Raw genomic sequence first — 20,715 nt, forward strand, 5'->3', positions numbered from 1 at the left:
GTGTGTGTGTGTGTGTGTGTGTGTGTGTGTGTGTGTGTTTCTTTCTTGAATTCAAGTTCTTTTAGCTAGAGTTTATAATCTCCGGTTCTGCAGTTTCAACTACTTCCCATATTCATATACAAGACCATTTCTTTCACTTTATCTGAACCGGCTGCTGAATACCGTAGAGTTACATAGGATAGAAAAGATAGTAGATAGATGGTAAATAGATAGACAGATTTTACATATAATATATCTTTTATTATCTTAATGTATGCATATATAATTATGGGAACATATGTATATGTGTAGATGCTAGTCGTTTCCATTGTTTAAAAAAGGGTGATTGTAAAAAATCCGAAAATTTGGTAAAACAGGGACTCGTATTCTTGCATGGCAACACTGAATGGGAACTGAGTAGCAACAACCCCTTTGGACATGCAGTCTCTGGTCTGCCACAGCCCCTACTACTCCTCACTGTTGCCCACCTTACCTATGTATTTTCCCTGCCTAGTTCCTATGGACATAGGAATTTGCAGCCTATGATTAAGCCACAAAGAGATAGGAAAAAGCATTCCGTAAGAACTGGACAAAAAATCAAAAGCAAAGAGAGAGACAGTTGAACTCACAGAAACAGTGGAATGGTGCCTGGCAAGGGCTGGAGGGTGAGGAAAATAGGAAAAGGCTGGTAAAAGGGCACAAACTTTCAGTTATAAGAAGAATGAGGTTTGAAGATCTAATGTATAGCATGGTAACTGTGGTTGATAATACTGTATTGTATTGAAACTTTCTAAGGGACTAGAACTCAAATGTTTTTGCCAAAAGAAGGGGGGAAAGGTAAATATGTGAGGTGATGGGTCTATTAATTAACTATGGTGGGGATTTGACAATGTATAGCAATTCATCACATGGTACACTTTAAATATGTTACGATTTTATCTGTCAATTTATACCTCAATAAAGGTGAAAAAAAATTTAATTAAAAGCAAAAAAGAGAAACTCAGAAAGTCACTTGGAGCAGCCTTAGAAGGAGACGTACATGGTTTTAAATGGAAAGCAGCAAGAAGCTGGCCAAGGGAGTAGAATGCCTGGGTGGTAACAGGAATTGAAACCAACAAAAGGAAAGCCCGTGCAGGGCAGAAGCAGTCTCTGCAACACGCATTCCAGATCCCCGTCTTCCACAAGGCTTGGGCTGCAGAGTGCTAACAGGAGGCACACCTGGCATCCCAGAATTGACTTTGGCACAAGGCAGCACATGCTAATCAGCAAGCTGCCAGCCCACCAGCCGCCCTCCTTCCCGCTGTCGGCGATGCATCCCAGTCAGCCACTGCCAATTAGGAAAGTGACTGAGGCAAAATACATTAATAAACCATGGCAAGGAAAATTAGAAAGCCTTGCTAGTTCTAGTCTGGAGGCAGATTTAGAAGCTGTTTCGGGAATATAGGTGGCCTGGTTAAGCTTGATTGATGAGAATGACTTATTAGTAAGGGCACGGGAAAAGAGTTAAAAGTGTATCCTATGATTTTGTCGAGTGGTACAAGTATCACTTCAATAGAGTTATAACCATTCAAATAATGAGGGCAGGTTATCCTGTCCCATTGTCTATACCGAAATCTGTGTAATCATAATGATAATGATATATCATTATGATATATATGATATTATTATGATAATCATAATGATAATGAGGAAAAAAATACAATAGCATTTATTGTGCACCTTCTGGTCCTCATATACTCTCTTAGACACTTCAGATTTGCTCATTATTTAATTCTGAAAAGAAAACAAAAACCAGAACTCCAGTTAGGAAAGTAATTATCCCCCTTTTCAGACAAGAACATTGAAACCTGGAGATATAAGTGACTATTTCATTATCAGACAGCAGGTCAGTAACAAAGAATTTGACCTTACAGCTCTTTGATTCCAATGCTTTCACATTTTCTATGGCACTGTTATGCTGTGAAACTACTTTTTTCTTTTTTTCCCTTTTTCTTTTAGAGCCTGAAGTCAGAAATATCCTGGGTGATTTCTTCATACAGGGCTAATTTCTGTTTGAGAGTCAGGCTTACTAAACATAGATCAGAACTTGAGGTGAACCTTCAGATTTGAGTTTGCTAGTTAGCTGTTAGTATCAGTAGTTACTTATTAAGGTATTTCAGATTCCTCGCTTGCCCTATTCCTTGCCCCAAAGTTGATGCAATCTGATTATGGTTCAGCATCTAATATATTAAATGGCTTTTCAAAGTTCAATCCTTCCAGGTGTCATATTCTGCGTTTTTAAGCAGAATTAACTGGGTTAACCCAGGTCTTTAAAAGTATAGCTCCATGAAATAACATCACTGTAGTCATTAGAAACTTCTGTTTAGTCCTAGGTGAAGAATTTGATTACTGCTTTTGACTGCAGTCTATAAAGTCATTTCTCTATAATTTACTTTGTTTTGGAACTCATCCGTTAAAGCTGATACCCTTATAGCATATATGAGGGAGAATTCAGGTGTTTCAAAAGGAGGGCGTTTTGCTTCAATTTTTTTGTAAATATAATTTTTGTTTTCTTCCTTTTAAGCTTTGCAATAACAAAATGGAAAATAATGTCTTTTATAGTCTGAGTATTTCACTGTTCATACAGGTTTAGGTCATTAAATATTTAGTTTCACTAGAGCAAAATTTTGACTGCATACTTATCCTTAGTTTTTAAACTGCCAAAAAAAAAAGCTATTATTTATTTTCAAAAATCCTGGTCTTTCAAGGAAATGATTTCCACTTGGGCGACTTTTTTGTGATAAAATTTTTTTTTAATAATGTATTATTCATCACAAATAACATACTATCTCCCAGCTAAATCACCTCAGGGAGCTATAAGAAGTCACCAAAACTATTAACATTTGAACAGTCACTCTGCATTTTATGGCAATGCAATTACAAAGCTGAAATAGTAAAAGGATTTGAAAACAATGGAAAGTTTATACAGATGGTGTTTTATGCAGTCTCCTGTTCTTTCATTGTCTTATTGTCATCATACTGGATATATTATTTTTTTAAACTCATGAAATCTGAATATTACTGTTTTAATTCAGGCTGCTTCAATGAAGTACATAGACTGCGTGGCTTGTAGACAAGAGAAATTTATCTCACACGGTTTGGGAGACTGGAAGTCTGGGATCCGGATGCTAGCATGATGGGGTTCTGGTGAGGGCCTCTCCTCAGGTGTGGACTGTTGATCTCTCATTATGTCCTCACATGGCTGAAAGAGAGTTAGCTTTCTGGCCTCTTCTTAGAAGGGCAGTAGTCCCATTCATGAGGGCTCCACCTATATGACCAAATCACCTCCTAAAGGCTCCACCTCCCTAACACTGGGGATTAGATTTCAACATATGAATTTGGGGAAACATAGACATATGAATTGTGCTGTCCAAAATAATTACTGTGACATTTATAGTAACACCAGACTAGATTCTTATTTCTTAAGTAATGAAATAGAGGTTCAGGGATCTCACAGTGCTCCTCCTGACCAGCTGTATTCAACCATTTTTACATCCAGCCTTACTTTCATCCAGAACGTCTACCTCTTTCCTGTTATTATTTGAGCTTAGATGTGAACCATGCTAGGTTTCTTATAAGTCACCTCTCAAATATAATAAATTATGGTTGATGGGCAATTCTTACAAGACATTGGTCTTAAGTCATCATGACACTTCTAAACCCATGTGACAACAAAAGGCTATCAAAATATGCCTAATCAAAGTGCTGAATCATAACCTTTTAGAAATCTAGGAAGAAAGTAGTTCAGTCATGAAAATGATAGGTTAACAAGACCAGAAATTTGTGGATCCACCCTGAAAAGACCTGAGGGCTTTCTTGGAACAATGGAAGAATGGAGGGTAATCCAGTTCAAAGCTTTCCTTTCTCTTGTAAGCCCCATGGTTTCTCAAGATAGGAAATGAATAACTAAAGTAAAATAGCCCAAGGCTTTCTAGGGATCCATTTAAGCAGTGTAATCCTGTGTCTTTTGATTTTACTTAAACCACCACTAGATGGGACTCTTGCATCCTTGGTTTAGATTCTTAGCTTTATCCAAACTTTGGGGGCCTTAATAAACTCCGAAATAACAGAGAAGCTAGTACCCTTTGTCTTACGGGTTCTAAAAGGGACATTCGCTTATATCATTTAATGTTCAGGCATATAAAATATATAATTCCCATTTTAGAGATAAAGTCACTGAGGCTGAGAGAGAGAGCAAAAAGGGAGAATCTAATATTTGTTGAGCAATTCTGTGTACCAGGCATATATGATGCTTCTACAATCCTCCCAAATCCATTAAAAATACCATTTCCATTTTGCAGATTGGGGGAGGGACTGAAGCTTAGGAAAGTCACCTAACTGCTCTGGCAGAAGCAGAATCCAAACTCTTGCCTGATTTTAGTGCACATTTCTCTGTGCATAGCCACTGCTCAAGCAATGTAAATACTTTAATGCATGATATAACTTTAAAATTTCTTAAGATATTAGGGGCTTTAGCAGTAAAATGCAAGGGTTAGAATTCATGATCTTGAAAAATACATGATATGGTCATACAACTGACTTTGAAAGAGGATTCTATTTATAGATTAGGCAGGGTAATGTAGTAGTATGGGTTTTTGAGATTGACTGCTAGTTTTGTATCCCACTTCCCCTACTTGGTAACAGTATGAACTTCAGTAAGGTAGTTAACTCACTTAGCCTCAGTTTCCTCAACAGCAAATGAGTATGATGATAGTACTTACAGTAGGTGCTTCTAAGTGACACATTTTATTGTCGTATCTGGAGTAATATAAGAATATGAGACTTGTGTGCAACAGATTTATACTATCTTTACATCACATATATATTACAATGTTCTGATTAAACTTACTTTATTTTAAAGCTTACTAAATTCTTAACTTGTATTTTCCTTCGTATAGAATTACAGATATGGTCCACCGCTGTTACTGTTCAGTTTTTAAAATTAGTTCTTCCAATCAGTGAACCAACAGATAATGAGTATTCACTGTTGCCAGAATCTGAGTTAGGTGGCAGCATTTTCAAAAGACACAATGAGCCACATGCCCACAAGCCGCTCAGAGTGTGGAGGAGTGAAACAGAAGTAAAGAATTATGGGTGCCAACAGAGAAGTATATTAAAATAAGGTAAGAGCAAAAAGAAGAAACAATTATATCTGAAGAAGAAGACTTCAGAGAATCCCAAAGGGAAGAAGAATCAAGTCAAGCCTTGCAAATTAGTATGCTGGAAAAGGACATATTCTAAGCAGAGGGTACATAGTTACCAAAAGCAACATGAAGCTTATAGAGAACAACCAATTATTGATGGGTGTGCCTTAGGCGTGGGATTCATTTATTTGTAACGATAGTTAGACAGATGGAGGCCAGTTCCTCTACAGCCTTACATCCCATGCTAAAGCCATGGAAACTGCTTGAAGCGTGTTTTAGCAAAGGAGTAAGATCGATATATTTGAGCTTGGCGAAGAGTCTTATACGGAATATCAGATAAAAAGACTGAAATGGCATGAATGATAACAGGGTGATTATTAAGAGGTAATTGACATCAGCTGGGTGAGAAATAATAAAAGCGTAAAATAGGACAATGGATATTGGTGGAGAGGGAGTTACAGACTTGAGATGTCGACACTAGGGAGGGAGAATATGCAGGACCTGGTGAGTCTGAAGGGTTTGAGAAATGCAGGCATTGCAGAATACCCCTAGATTTCCAACTGAATGACTAGATAAATGTACTGTTCTCCCCTACAATAGAGAATTATGGAAGACATCGTATGTTTTGGTTCAGTTGTGACAGTTTAAAATTTGAGATTTCTGTGGGACTCCTTTGTGTCGGATTACTATAAAAGTTTTCTCTGCTCTCCCTGTCCCTAATCTTACCTTCCTCTGTTCCATTCTACGCAGTACAGCAAGAGTGATCTTTCTGAAGCTCAAATTTAGTTATATAACCCTCTCCTGCATAAGCCCTTTTTGTGGCTTTACAATGCAACCACTGACTGAAACTTTTACCATGACTACATCTTTGTGAGGCCTCCCTAGCCTAACCCACTCTATTAGCCCCCTTTTGCTATGTTGACCTACATCAGACCTAGTACCATGTTTTTCCTTCAATAAACATATTTCCCAGACTTTACAAATCTCCTTTTATGTCTTGCTTCTTCCTGGAAACCTCCTCTTACTCCAAAATGTGAATAGATATCCATAGGGAGTCTTAGAAGACCCTATACTTTTCCATCATTTGCTACACTATCTGTGTAACATGTCTACAATTATCTGCATCTTCTGGTAGATTATATTCTCCTTGAGCATTTCATTCATGTTTTTATATAGGCATGTCTAACAAAGTGACAGGTATATAGGAGACTGAATACATCTTTAATGAGGAAATGAATGTCGTATAGGAGATTCAGTAAATCTGAACATTCAGGAGATGTTCAGATATTTGGGACTGGAGCTCATGAGATATATCCTTGAAGATCTTCATGATATGGAAGGAGGTTAGGAAATGGGAATAAACGATACTGTCAAGAGAAAGCAGTAACATAAGAAGACTAGAAAAGCAGCAGCGTGTTGCTTTGTGGAATGTGAACGATTAAGTGATCAGTGGTGAAGGACAGCCCACAAAGAGAATGGAAGAAGAGTAGTTAAAAGACAGAATGTGCATCGAATACTGGTAGCTGTGAAGTCTCTACTTAATGGGACTGCACTGTTTAGAAGTGGGCCTTGGGGCTGTCTTAAGCTGCATTTGCACAGCCATTACATTGGCATGAGTAGCCGGAGGCCAGTGTGTGTCTGTTCAGTTTAGATGTATTTATCAGGTAGTTGGGCACGTTAGAGGGTCAATATAAAACATTCCTTTCTTCCTTTCCTAAATTTTCATAGGAAATTTCTGGATAGTCCCAAGTGTACGTTTGTTAGATGATTAATTGTCTTTTAATAACTTACAGAATACTAGAAATCTTGAGTCTACCAGTGGACTCCCAATCAGGATTACCTTTCTTTGCCTCTCTTATTGCTCGATGTAGTCGTGTGACTAGTTCTCAAAGACATAGGAGCAAAAATTAAGTATAATTTTCCATTTGTAGCCTTAGGCTCAGAAACTTGCCCTTAAAGTGAGTGGATATGGCTCTCCTCCTTTCCCCTTTTGTTTGCTGAAATGCAGATCAGGTGTTGGCAAGCCCTCTTGAACCTCCAGAATATGGGCAACACCTTAAAAATGGAACAGAAATAAGAAAGAGGAAGCCTAAGTCTTTGGTACCAAGGCCATCATGTCCTTGGATGTCTTACACCAAAATTGTCAAAGGAAAGTTGGGAGGTGGAGGCTTTCAGTGTATTTTGTCCACTTTCCTACCTGTTCCAGACAATAGTCTTTACCTGGTGCTTAGCTTAATAACTTTCTAAAGCTTAACTAACTGTAACATTATATATGTGTAATATGTATATATACATATATATCTCCACATTATGTACTAAATATTCTCTATATTCCATATACACACTATTATATATACAATATTTTGAATGAGGTTATTGAACACAAAAATGTTTCTATAAAAACTCTGTTGCAATGATCATACATACTCTGATCTTAAATATTACAAGGCATCCATTTCCTTGGAAATTGAATTCTGGAAAAAATAGCTGGCATTAGGCTATTTTAAAAAAAATTTTTTTTAACATTTATTTATTTTTGAGACAGAGCATGAACGGGGGAGGGTCAGAGAGAGAGGGAGACACAGAATCCGAAACAGGTTCCAGGCTCTGAGCTGTCAGCACAGAGCCCGACGCGGGGCTCGAGCTCACGGACCACGAGATCATGACCTGAGCTGAAGTCAGACGCTTAACCGACTGAGCCACCCAGGCGCCCCTGAATTAGGCTATTTTTATGTATTTATGTATTTAACTCCAAGCATACACAAATATAGGCACTCATTTCTGTTTCTGTACCTCAACAAATAGGTGTACTTGCTTCATAAACTATATTTATTCATTCATTTAATGCAAAAATATGTTCCAGGCACTATGCTACACCTTTCAGATACAAGGTAAACAAGAAAGATATAATTCCTACTCTTCGCAGAGGTTACAGTCTGTCTGAGGAGATAGGAGGGTAAACAATATATATAACATATATTATGATATGTTGTGTTCTGGGAATATGCAGGGTGCTCTCTGGTAACATGAAAGGGGCACTTAACCCAGATTTGGAATAGTAACTGATCCTCATAGCTTGAGGCTGTGTTACTGATTCTCTAGAGTCTCTGAATATTCATATACATTTTCATGTATGTACTTTCACATTCATCATGATTGCAAATAAATTTTAGTCTGTAGCCATGAGCTTTTAACATAGTGCTAATTTAACAGTGTATATAGATGTTAAATTAAGATTAGTAACATTGCTGTATGAAGTTCTTACTTTCAATCTTAAAATATAATTTTGATTTTGCTTATGGGGAAAGAATGAAATAATTGGCCAGATTTCATACATAACATTTTTTGCCAAAAATACAATCAAGGCAGTTAATGTGTGTGTTTGGTGGGGGGTTGGGGGAGTGGAATATTAGGTAAGCTAATTGAATAAATTAAGTGCATAGGATTAAAAACTTGGTTTTTCTTGAATTTTCCTATTTTCCACAAGTTATTTTAAAATGATGTAAATACAGCAATATTATAGCAAACTCTCATAATTCATTTTGATTCATGTTTATATGGTTTCAAAGTCCCCCTTTTAACATTCAGTTAGCAGGAACACAGTGAACTGTCAGAGCATCTATGTTTCAAATTTAATTATGCTGGCCGAATTCAGAGATTTCCGAATTTGCCTTATGACTATCAGTCATCTGCTGACATCAGTTCCAGAAGGTTGCCTATATTGTATTGATTGCTAAATGTTCCCCAGTGTTTCTGATTATCTGTCAAGCTCAACTACCCAGAACACAACCAGAAATTCAGAAGTAGAAAAAATAGACATCTGACTAATAACATGGGAAGTTATACAAAATAATGCATTAAAATCAAGGCACTGGGCTTCAGGCTTCAGCACCGACATGTGAAGAGCTTGCAAGTTGTCACTCTTATCCCCGCCACAAGAAAAAGCTGAGCAAACTGAAAATTAAAGACTTTTATTGCATTTGTAAGAGAATCGAGGTGACAGGCAAAGTGCCATCCCAAACTGTGAAGAGGCAGACACATTGAGAGAGATGCAGCTAAGTTTTTTTTTTTGTTTGTTTTGTTTTTTAACCTGAAAGGGATGCTACTAAAGCATCATGCACTGCAATGATACACTGAGAGCCTTATCTATAACTGAAGCCATGTCCAGGAGAAGGGACAGGGCAGAACCTCATCCCAACCAACAGGAGGGCGATCCTCCCACTCCAGCCCCTCTGGCCTCGCTCCCTCATCTAAGGGGTGTGAACTCATGAAAACTCAACAGAGATCAGAACTTCAAGGAAATGGATTGGGCATGCGGCAGCCAGGGAAGGGAGTAAGAAGAATGGGGAATAAAACGTACCAGAGGAGACACAGTTGTGAAGATTACAGCCTAAGACACAGGCCCACCGGAAGACTGAGGTTCAATCAGAAGATTATAGAACAGCCCCCCTCCCTTACACCTTCCTGCCACACCAGCAAAGCTCCGGGAGTGACCTAGCCATAGCTTTTAGCAGAAAGATCTGAAGTCTGGGAGGAAGAGTGCTTTGGGAAGTCCAAAGTCAAGAGGGTAAAACCGCAAAAAGAAAATGAAAGGAACTTGGATCCTGTGGCACCTATAGTGATAGCAAACACTAACCCTATAGCCAACACTAAACACTAGTGTTTAGCAAACACTAAACACAGCCACCCTATAGCCAGACTGACATAAATCCTGCACTAAACGTCTGTTTATCTCAGTTTCCATTACCCAAATGAACATGGTCAAAGTTCAACGAGACAGTATCGGGGATGTGTGTCAATTATATCTCAATAAAACTTGGGGGTGGGAGGGCAGATGAAGAAAAATTAGAAGGCATGCCAAAAGGAAAAAATACAAATCAAACCAGTTGGAAGAGGAAAAGCAGACTGCAGAACCAGACTCAGTTATGACAGAGATGTTGGAATGATTAAACAAGGAATTAAAAATAACTAAGATGAATCTGTTAAGTCTGTTAATGTCCCTAATGGAAAAAATAAACAACACGCAAGAAGAGATCAGTCATGTAAGTAAAGAATTGGAAGCTCTAAGAATCAAAAGGAGTGATCTTACATAAGAAGTGATCATGCCATTACCCTGCTTAAAATGAACAAACAGTATAATGGTTTCCCATTGCTCTTGATGAGAAGTTAGATTACCTTAACACCATCCAACAGGTTCTGAATGATCTGGCTCCTACCTCCCGCTCTGGCCTCATCTTCCATGAAACTGTAATCTGTCTTCCTGCCTTCCAGGCTTCTTTTCATTTCTCTTAAATGCTTTCCTTATGTCCCCGGCTTCCTATGCGTGCTATTTCCCCAGTCTAGCATTATCTTCCCTTGCCTGGTGACCGCTTTAACTTTTCCCCTTATTTCCTTAGCAAAGCCTACTTCAAATTCCCAGTCTAGGTAGATCACTTGATTACAGTCCATCATAGACCTTGCCCAGTTGTGATGTTAGGTTACTTTGTGCTCTTTTAAAATATATATATATATTTTAACTTTTATCTTTTTGTGGCTTTGCTCACATTCCATTCACAGCTCTACCATATGTAGCACAAAATGAGGACTAAATGTTTATGTGTGTTATAAAAGAAGGAATAGATTTCTTGCAGGTATCCTAATGAAGTTAATGCTTATCAGTTGCAGATCATTGGAGACGTAGTTTCAGTAAATATGTATTAATTCATTTAGAAACTATTTGATGGCCTCCTACTCTCTGCTGAGCACCCTTTTACCTTTGGGGGAGAAGACAACGAACAAGGCTCTACTCTATGTAGTTCACTGGAAGGATGCAGTCATGTAAACCAACAGAAAATTCAAGGACACAATGTGATGGAGGTAGCCATAGGACCAGGTCACAGGTGCCTTTAGGGGTGAAATCCTGCAGAATGCATTAGCGGAGTGTGTGCTCTGAAGTGCAGGAATCTTTGCACTCGTGTTCGTTGCTGTGTTCCCAGTGCCTGCAAAAATAACTGGCATTGAGTAGGCACTCAGTAACGTACTTAGGGAAGGAATGATAATTAGGTATTCTTAAAAAAGAGGGGGAAGGATCCTAGGTAGAGGAAATAATATGTTGCCTAGACTGACAAATTGCTCAAACTGAGAAAACATTCATGTCACTGCAGCTTCAACCTCAAATATGAAAATGGCTTCCTTTAGGTCATAGGGGCCTTTCTCCGAGAAAAATGGCTTCAGGAAGAAAAGGATTGGGTAGAGAGATGTGAGTTTTAAATGTATTAAGTCCAGGATACATTCAGGTAAGCAAAAAAAAAAAAAAAAGTTATAATCTTTCACAATATTGTGCACACTAAAAGTGTCCTTTCAGACATCTTCTTCTAGATTATAGTTGATGGTTTCTAAATTCTCACAAATTTTAATTTAGTGGAGTTTGAGTTCATTAGGCTTTATGGCAAGATATGTTATCTAAGTTCTCATTTCTGCACCTAACACAAAATTTCAGTGTTTTTATCCTTCAGATGTAGGACAGTCACGAGTTAAAATTGCAACCTTAAAAATAAAATAAGTGCATTTATTACTCTATTTGTAAGTGCTAAAAAAAAAAAAAACAAATCTAGCACTTTTGTTTTCAGAATGTCTGGTTGTTTTTTCTGCCATTTCTGCCAGTAACCAGCAGGTGGTGTCACACAATTTTACATTTGTGTCCTATTGCGGTTGTGTCGTTTGGTTTCCAAGACTTCCACCCCACACCCCAACCACAAACACTCACACACAACATCTGATGGGGATGAAAGTCTAAAGGAGGACTGTATCGTATCGTATCGTATCGTATCGTATCATATCGTATCGTATCGATTTTGCTTCATTTCATCTTGTTTCATTTCATTTCATTTCATTTCTCTGATTTAAATCTGTCTTGATTTTGCTTTCAGGGTAATATTTTTCTGCACATGCACTGAGGCACCTTTTTATAATAGAGACACCGGTTCACATGCAGTAACTCTTTGGTCACTGTATCAACATTATGGGAAAACACTATTCATAATCTTCACTTCACAAATGAGGATACTGTGGAACAAAGGGGCTGGGGAATGTCCCCCAAGGTCACAAGATTAAGATTTAGGCATCTGGCTGTGGAGCTCAGTGTCAGTCTCTGTGCTGAAATCACCGCCCCCCCCCCCAACCCCCCTGATTTGATTTTATACTCTCAGCACATATTTGCAGCCAACACTTGGTGTTCCTTTACTTTGATGCTGTTTGTTCAGCTCCTGAGTTCAGGTCTTGGCACTTAACCTTACATAAGAAATGTTAACATAGAATGAAACCTGAATATCAAAGAACTGTATGTCAGATATTGTCTATGTGTGGGGAATGATGACACATTTCACATATATGCATCGAATTTTAGTGCTAAAACACTGTAAGTTATTTGCCTTTTGTTTTACTGAGAAAGAAACTTAGGCCTCCCAAGGAAGCATTGAGTTATGGTAGTCACACAGAGGAGATAAAGAAAGAGACCGTCTGGTAAAAAATGTGGGAACATTCGTTTTTGGAGGCCCTAGTAGGTATAGAAAAATGCCTATTGTTGGCAGACAGGCATGTGGAAGGTCTGAGCTTACCAAGTAAGTGCACCTCTTTTTTTAATGCCCAGATCTTCTATTTATAGTGTCATGGGAACAGGCGAGGCTGAACTAGCAGGCAGGAAAGCTAGCATATGAGAACCACACCCTTCCAGTGAAAAGAAAAAAAGGGGAAGGGGGGGAAAGGTAGAAACTCATAGTCAGTGTTACCAATTTTATTGTCAAGTTTACACAGTCAGATGAAAGAAAAAAATTAGATATAGGGAAGATTTGAATATGGTGAAAAATAACCTCATAGTAGACTCATTGAACTGCTAGAATGTTTTAGTAGTTTGAATGATTAGACCCAGATCTAATTTTAAACTAGCAGTGTAGAATTAGAATCATAGTTAAATTTGTGGTTTGCCATAATTTGAACTTTGCATTTTTTGATTAACCTACTTTAAATTAGTCAACATTCATGTAATGATCAGTCATTCCCAGAAATTCACACTTGAATTATAAATGATAAATGTCATCAGGTATCCCTTCTTTAAATTAAAAATCTTGTATTTTTTTTGTCTTATCGCAAAAACAAAGCAAGTTCACTGCAAGAAAAAAGGAAAAAATAAAAAAATGAATTGCCTCCAATGTTAATTCCCCAAGTAACTAATATTACCGTCTTAGATTATATCCTTACAGATTGTATTCTTTCATGCTTGTCTAGTAAAATACCAAAGAAGTGAAACAACAAAAAATCAGTCACAAGTCCATTTTCTATTTTATCCATCCAGACCACATAACACTTTCTTCCCCAAAGTGGTAACTGAAGTGTCCTTTTTCATTTTATGTTCTATTTACTAAGCTCATACAGGTATATCTATATTGATACACAAATCCAAGTGCAGATATTTTCATGAAAATTGAATCATGAACTATTTTTAAGCAAAATGTACGGTAGATACATTTGCAATGAATTAACAGCCCTGCTTTACTCTTTGTAATATTGTTGTGCTATTCCTAGTGTAGGTAATCAACAATTTATTAAACTACTTCCTAATCAATGAATATGCCAATGGTTGCCACCTTTTTACTTTTACAAGGTGTGTTCATGTGAAGAGTCTTGTGTATCATTTATCGCTTTATATTTTCCTGCTGTCATTTCAGTAAGAGACATTTCTAATAGCAGTAGTGATAACAAAAAAGAATTAAAGTAGCTGACATTTCCTGCACACTTATGATGTGCCAGATTTTATGCCAAGTTCATACTAAACCGTCACAGCGTACTTCTAAAGAAGGTAGAGTTTATAATTCCATTTTGTATTTGAAGAAAGTAATAGTTGAGGAATTTGCTGTAAGTCACAGAAAAACAGCGAGTATTGGAGCCAGGATTCAAACCCAGGCCATGTGACTGGGAGGCCATCGGAGGACATAACAGTACAGTTCACCGGTATTTTATACTGCCCTGCCCCATCTAGAAGAACTGCTGGGGATCAGGGTAGATACCAGCAAATATGGTGGAGTACGAAATTCCAAATAAAAGCCTCCTGGTATTAGGGTGAGGAAATGGGGCTCATTCAGAAAGTATTATCAGCACTTTATGGTGCCTCCCTGGAAGACATTTGCAAAAAGCTTGTCTTTGTATGTTACCTGACTGAGAATTCTCCTGGTGCAAAAGTTGCTACCAGGGAGATGTCACTGAAAGTATTTATAGGCAGATGTTTTAGTTGCTTCTGCCTGAGGTGATGGATAACATTTGGGACAAACAATGGTCTAACCAAAGAGTTTGAGAGGAAGGGCTAAGGAAGAATTGTACAAAAGTAGTTTCAAAAGCACTGACATGTATTTTGGAATCTAAAAGTCCACGTGTATACACAGAGCTTTGTGAACACTCAATAAAGACCCGAGACAGTCAGTTAAGCATCCGACTTCGGCTAAGGTCATGATCTCACAGTCCATGCGTTCGAGCCCCACGTCGGGCTCTGTGCTGACAGCTCAGAGCCTGGAGCCTGCTTCCGATTCTGTGTCTCCCTCTCTCTCTGACCCTCCCCCGTTCATGCTCTGTCTCTCTCTGTCTCAAAAATAAATAAACATTAAAAAAAAAAAAAGACCCGAGAAAGCCCTAAACTTTCACCTCTTGAGGCCCTACAGAAGCAGAAGGTGTATGTATGCTAAAGCAGGGTTGTAAACTACCTGGCTGAAAGTTGAAGACATATCCCAACCTGCACACAGAGCCACTTGGCAAAGACTGAGGAAATTTTTTGTTCCAGGTATTTAAGGAAAACTGTCTAATCATCAGATAGCCACTATGCTAAAACAAACAAACAAAATCCCAAAGAACTCAGTGGCCCCAAACAAAAAGAATCAGACTTTACAGAATAAGTTAAGAAAAGTCACTAGGGGTGCCTGGGTGGCTCAGTCGGTGAGCGTACAACTCTTTATTTCGGCTCAGGTCATGATCTCGCGGTTCACAAGTTGAAGTCCTGCATCTGGCTCTGCCCTGACAGCTCAGAGCCTAGAGCCTGCTTCGGATTCTGTGTCTCCCTCTCTCTCTGCCCCTCCCCTGCTCATGCTCTGTCTCTGTCTCTCTCTCAAAAATAAATAAAACGTTAAAAAAATTAAAATAGTAAAACCAAAATACCTATAAATACATTTAAATAAAAAAAAAATTAATGTTTATTTTTGAGAGAGGGAGAGACAGAGCGTGAGTGGGGGAGGGGCAGAGAGAGGGAGACACAGAATCCAAAGCAGGCTCCAGGCTCTGAGCTGTCAGCACAGAGCCCAACGCAGGGACTGAATCCATCAACCACAAGATCATGACCTGAGATGAAGTCGGACGCTCAACCAACTGAGCCACCCAGGCGTCCCTAAATCTTTATGACCTTGAATTAGGTAACAATTTCTTAGGTATGACACCAATTTGTAATCCCTATTCAGAAAGGATGCCCATTGCCGACATTCTCTTCAACACTAGCCTAGTATAAATCTTTTGAAGTTTGCTAATATTTTGGTGACTATATTGTTTTAAAAAGGCATCTTGAGGCGCCTGGGTGGCTCAGTCAGTTAAGCATCCAACTTCGGCTCAGGTCATGATCTCACAGTTTGTGGGTTCGAGCCCCGCGTCAGGCTCTGTGCTGATCACTTGCTCAGAGCCTGGAGCCTGCTTCAGATTCTGTCTCCTTCTCTCTCTGCCCCTCCCCCACTCACACTTGGTCTCACTTTGTTTCTCAAAAATAAATAAATGTAAAAAAAAGAAAATTAAAAAAGGCATCTCATTATCACTTTGTTTATATTTCCTTAACTGCTAAGGAAGTTAAATATATTTTCCTATATTGATTTGTCATTTGCATTGCTATATTTTGCATGTGTGTGTGTACATGTGTGCGCATGCATGCGTTTGTGCAAGCACATGCGTTAGGGAAGATGTGGTTTTGCTTGTGGATATGTGTGGTTTTATCTGTCTTGTTTTCTGTTTAAGTATTCTCCTGTACCCAGTTCTCAAAAGAATACATCTTCACAGTCGTCTAAAACTTTGCACTTTGAGACATGAAAGGGCAGTGTGTTTCTGTAAATGTGTTTTTTAATATTGACTTAGTAGCAGGTGAAGTAAATTTACCTTTCTACCTTTTATTCCTACTACTACCATCATATTCCTAGATGCATTCACTCATGATGAAAGACTCACTGCTATTTTGAATTCCTAACTCTATTGCAGATGAGAAGAAAAAGCTGCTTTATTTATCCTCAGGGAAAGCAAAAAATACAATAGTATACAACTGTAACATATGAATGAACGTTTCTTTAACATTTTAACTCTTTTAATTTAATGTGTCCTCTATGTACGAAATTAAACTTCTATTGGATCTCTGATAAAACAGGTAATTGCAGACATTTGATTGCTGATGTTACAGCTTACCTCCTGAGTTATTGCTTTCTTTTTACTTAATCATTATGACTTCCCTGACTACTGGCAGAAAAGCTCTGCAGTGAAGGGAACTAAATTATTTTTTAAATGAACAGAGTATGGGGCACCTGGGTGGCGCAGTCGGCTAAGCGTCCGACTTCAGCCAGGTCACGATCTCGCGATCTGTGAGTTCGAGCCCCGCGTCAGGCTCTGGGCTGATGGCTCAGAGCCTGGAGCCTGTTTCCGATTCTGTGTCTCCCTCTCTCTCTGCCCCTCCCCCGTTCATGCTCTGTCTCTCTCTGTCCCAAAAATAAATAAACGTTGAAAAAAAAAAGTTTAAATGAACAGGGTATAAAATATTCCTTAAAGTGTAGTGATTTGCATTTTATAAGATTTAGGGTTTAGTTGCTTGTTTTATTTTCTATAGATTCTAAGCTTCGTTATGAAAGAAATTATGTCCTCATGACGCTAAGCGATCCAGAATTAATTTCATATTTAGGTAGCTATACTTAGAATGAAGAACTTCTTAATCATAGTTCCATTGTGATCACTGGTGTGGATGATTGGTCCATTGCTTAGCGTGTTTTAAATAAACGATGAATAAATGCATGTGAGGCTTTGTGTGGGATTTCTTAAAAATAAGGTTAATGCACGATGGATCAATTTAAAGTACCTACTTTCCTCATAGGAAATTCTACTTCAGTTATCACCACCTTTGTACCCTTAACAGTATTCAAAAGAGAAAAAGGAGATTCATAGCAACAAAAATGAAAACTTAAAGCATTTCAGAGTTATTACTTCAAGAATTATAACAGCCATTTGTGATAATTAACTTTGCTCTGTTCTTCCAGTTTTTTTTTTTTTTAAGTGGATACAGTGGCAGTGAAAGTAACTTTGAAAAAAGAATATTTCCAATGCTGTCTTGTATCTGTTGATGTTTTTGGTTCCTGTCTTTCTGCAGGAGTCACAACTGTTCTAACAATGACAACTCTAAGCATCAGTGCTCGGAACTCCCTCCCCAAAGTGGCTTATGCAACCGCCATGGACTGGTTTATTGCTGTTTGTTATGCATTTGTGTTCTCTGCCCTAATTGAATTTGCAACTGTTAACTACTTCACCAAAAGAGGATGGGCTTGGGATGGGAAGAGTGTAGTCAATGACAAGGTAAGTGAGAATCCCCTAACAGATTTAGTTTATAACAGACATGTTCCTAAAAATTGACATTAAAAACATTCAAATGTAAATTTTATGTGTGTGTGTGTGTGTGTGTGTGTGAATCATATTTCTTTTAAAGTATGCTTTTGCCTGAAATCCTTTAGGAGTGCTTGTTAGAGTATGACTTCTGTTGAAACCACTCCCTAGCATCTGCTGAGCTCTGACTGTGTGTCAGGCACTGTGCTAAGTTGTTTACATATGTTCTATCACGTAATCTTTACAACTTTATGACTAGTGTCTCTTTTTAATTCTCATTTTTCTGATGAAGGAGCTAAGGCTTAGTGAAGTTATTTACTTGCCCAAGCTCACACAACAAGTTAGTAGCTATATGTGATGGCAGATCTGACCATGAAGTTCATGCTCTGAAATACCACACTGCTTTATAATAAAGAGATTTGAAAAGAAAGTGGACTTTAATTTACCTGTTGTAGAATCTCGGGCTCTATCAGCAGTTGAGTTACTCTTCACCTACCCTCATCGCTGTTGCTTGGATAGAAAGGTTCAAGCGACATTGTTCTCTTCCATGTTGTATGGAGTAAGTACTTAGGTGCTGGAATGCTCAGAAAGTTTAAGTCGCTCATGTAGTCTATGAGACTCATTTGTTTTTAAGATTACTTTCTTTGGGAATTGTTGGTGTCCATTTTTAGGTTTCAAGTACTGAAGCTAGTGGAAGTTTTGAGCATTAATGTAACATCTGTTCCCTTTCTTATTTAATGGATTATTATTCATCTGCATTAAGAGGAAGCTTTGGCTGTATCACAGTGAGATATAAAGTATTCTTAATAGTTAAGTTCTACTTGGAAGGCTCCTTTTTAACAATATATCTATTAAAATGTTTCTTCCATTAAATTTGGAATAACATACTTGGTGATTTTACTTCTTTGTCAGTTATTTAAATATAATTTTTTCTCATTTCTAGAACCATATTGCAGTTTAAGCATACAAATGATTGATGTTATAATTTAAAAGTCTTGCTCTTTTTCCTAATTTTGTAAACTGTAAGTTTTAATAAGTGCTGGTTTATTTCATTTTATAAGCAACGTTTTGCATACTAACAGCCACTGAGTAAATATTAAAGGGAATCCAATTAGCTTTCTATGCTTAACATCTAGGTTATTTCAGCATTTCCATTACATTTTATTATTGATTTGTGTTTTCATTTTCCATATAGTGTACTGCTTTTTCATTGCTATCTATGCAATTACTTCTTTTTAGTTATATTAGTTACACATGCGCTTTCATACTAACTTTTTTTGAAGGTGAAATGCCAGATGTATTTATAAATGCCAGACATGTTTATAAATATGTCACAAAAGATAAATAGTGGTTTGTGGTAAATTCTCCATATAGATATTCATTGATATATCACTTTTTAATGCTATGAGGGTGCCAATCAAATTGACATTGTGATTTGGCATATCAAATTGACATTGTGATTTGGCATATCATATAAAATACCTTCTCCCTGTACTTGGAAAATAGAAGTACCTATAAATGCAAAAAACCCATTCATGATGATGCATTCTAAAAACAATTACCTAGTACTGAGGAATGCTGGAATTAAGTCAAACCACATATCAAATCACACAGAGCAAAGATAAATCCAGGACAAAATCATTGATGTTTGGGTCTCATCTGCAAGAAAACAGCTAACAAATGTTGTATTATTTCAGTCCTAAGTGGTTGGAATTCAGTGGTTAATTTAAAGGGAACATTGTATCAGGCACGTTGCTTGTTCTTACTTTTCCATAGCTAGGCCTTTGAGAATTTTTTGTTGAATAAAGAATCTAAGAGTTTCTTTTATGAAGTCTGCACATGTAACACCAAGGAAAAACTTCATTGCCTTCACGGAAAGAATGTTCAGTCTTTACAATGGTGAATTTATCAGCGGGTACTCAACCCAATTTCATGATTCAAATGAATTTTGGGAGGTGCTTCCTAAACTTACCTTGGAAATAACCACATTCTTAGGACTGAAAGGAAATCGAGTGCCCCAAACTAGCACATCTGCCTGAAAAAAAAATTTCAGTGCAGTCTACTTTCAGGCTTCTCTGCTTTAGTTTTCCTTAGGAAGAAATTTTTTTAAGTGGAAAATGATAATTTATTTGAATTATAGAATTTTTGTCCACTGCCCATATCGGTGTCCTTCCAGTTTTATCAGACTGGAAAAAGTCCTCAGCTTTCAAAGTTGGTATCATAAGTCAATGCAGTTCAGTCATCTGTCAATAGAAAGAGCATATGAAAAGTTCTTAAACATTTGTAAACTGGCAAGTATTAATTTGCATCATAAGAATAATAATGACTCAAAGATGCATACCACTAGCATATGTTTGAAAAAGGAAATACACATTTAACATACAATTTGTATGTAGATTGCACTCTGCTGATCTTGAAAGTTAGTTTTTGCAAATACATAAATCCACTCCATTCATATTCAAGCTACATTTGAGCCCTCTGTTAGAAGACATAGCCTACCTACTGTGCTCTGTGATCTTGGACAAGATGTTTTACTACTTTTAGCCTCAGGTGTGACATTAGATTACAAAACCTTATCACTCTAAAAGTGTAGTGCTGGATCAAATGTTCTATCTCCAGTTGTTATTCCTTTCCATATACAGAAAGTGTCTTATTATGAAATCCCCCAAGTTCTTCTGGAAGCTTCCCTCACAACCAACATTCTTCCACTTGCCCAAGACTAATTCTTCCACTGCAGCTCTCGATCTCTTTCTCTCTTGTTCTTTTCTCAGCCTTGAAGCATCAGTTATTGTTTTCTTCTCATTTCATCAAGGCCATCTTCTCCTTTCCAGCTGCCTCCTTCCTTTCAGTAAGGAGTATGCTTACTCTGTTTCATTAACCATGGAGGCAAGAACTCTCTCTAGATCCTATGTCACCCATTCCC

The 20,715-nt window shown here is 37.7% G+C and overlaps 1 protein-coding gene across 2 annotated transcripts in view; it reads left to right on the forward strand.

Moving 5' to 3' along the window:
* GABRA2 (gamma-aminobutyric acid type A receptor subunit alpha2) overlaps window positions 1–20,715 on the forward strand; it is a 122,584-nt gene that overhangs the window by 91,167 nt on the left and 10,702 nt on the right. For both annotated transcript variants that reach the window (XM_043572739.1, XM_043572740.1), the window contains exon 9: window positions 17,563–17,765. In XM_043572739.1, the coding sequence (XP_043428674.1) occupies window positions 17,563–17,765 (203 nt within the window). The remainder of the gene's footprint in view (window positions 1–17,562; window positions 17,766–20,715) is intronic.

Source organism: Prionailurus bengalensis, chromosome B1 (genome assembly GCF_016509475.1).
Source record: "Prionailurus bengalensis isolate Pbe53 chromosome B1, Fcat_Pben_1.1_paternal_pri, whole genome shotgun sequence".
Taxonomy (NCBI): domain Eukaryota; kingdom Metazoa; phylum Chordata; class Mammalia; order Carnivora; family Felidae; genus Prionailurus; species Prionailurus bengalensis.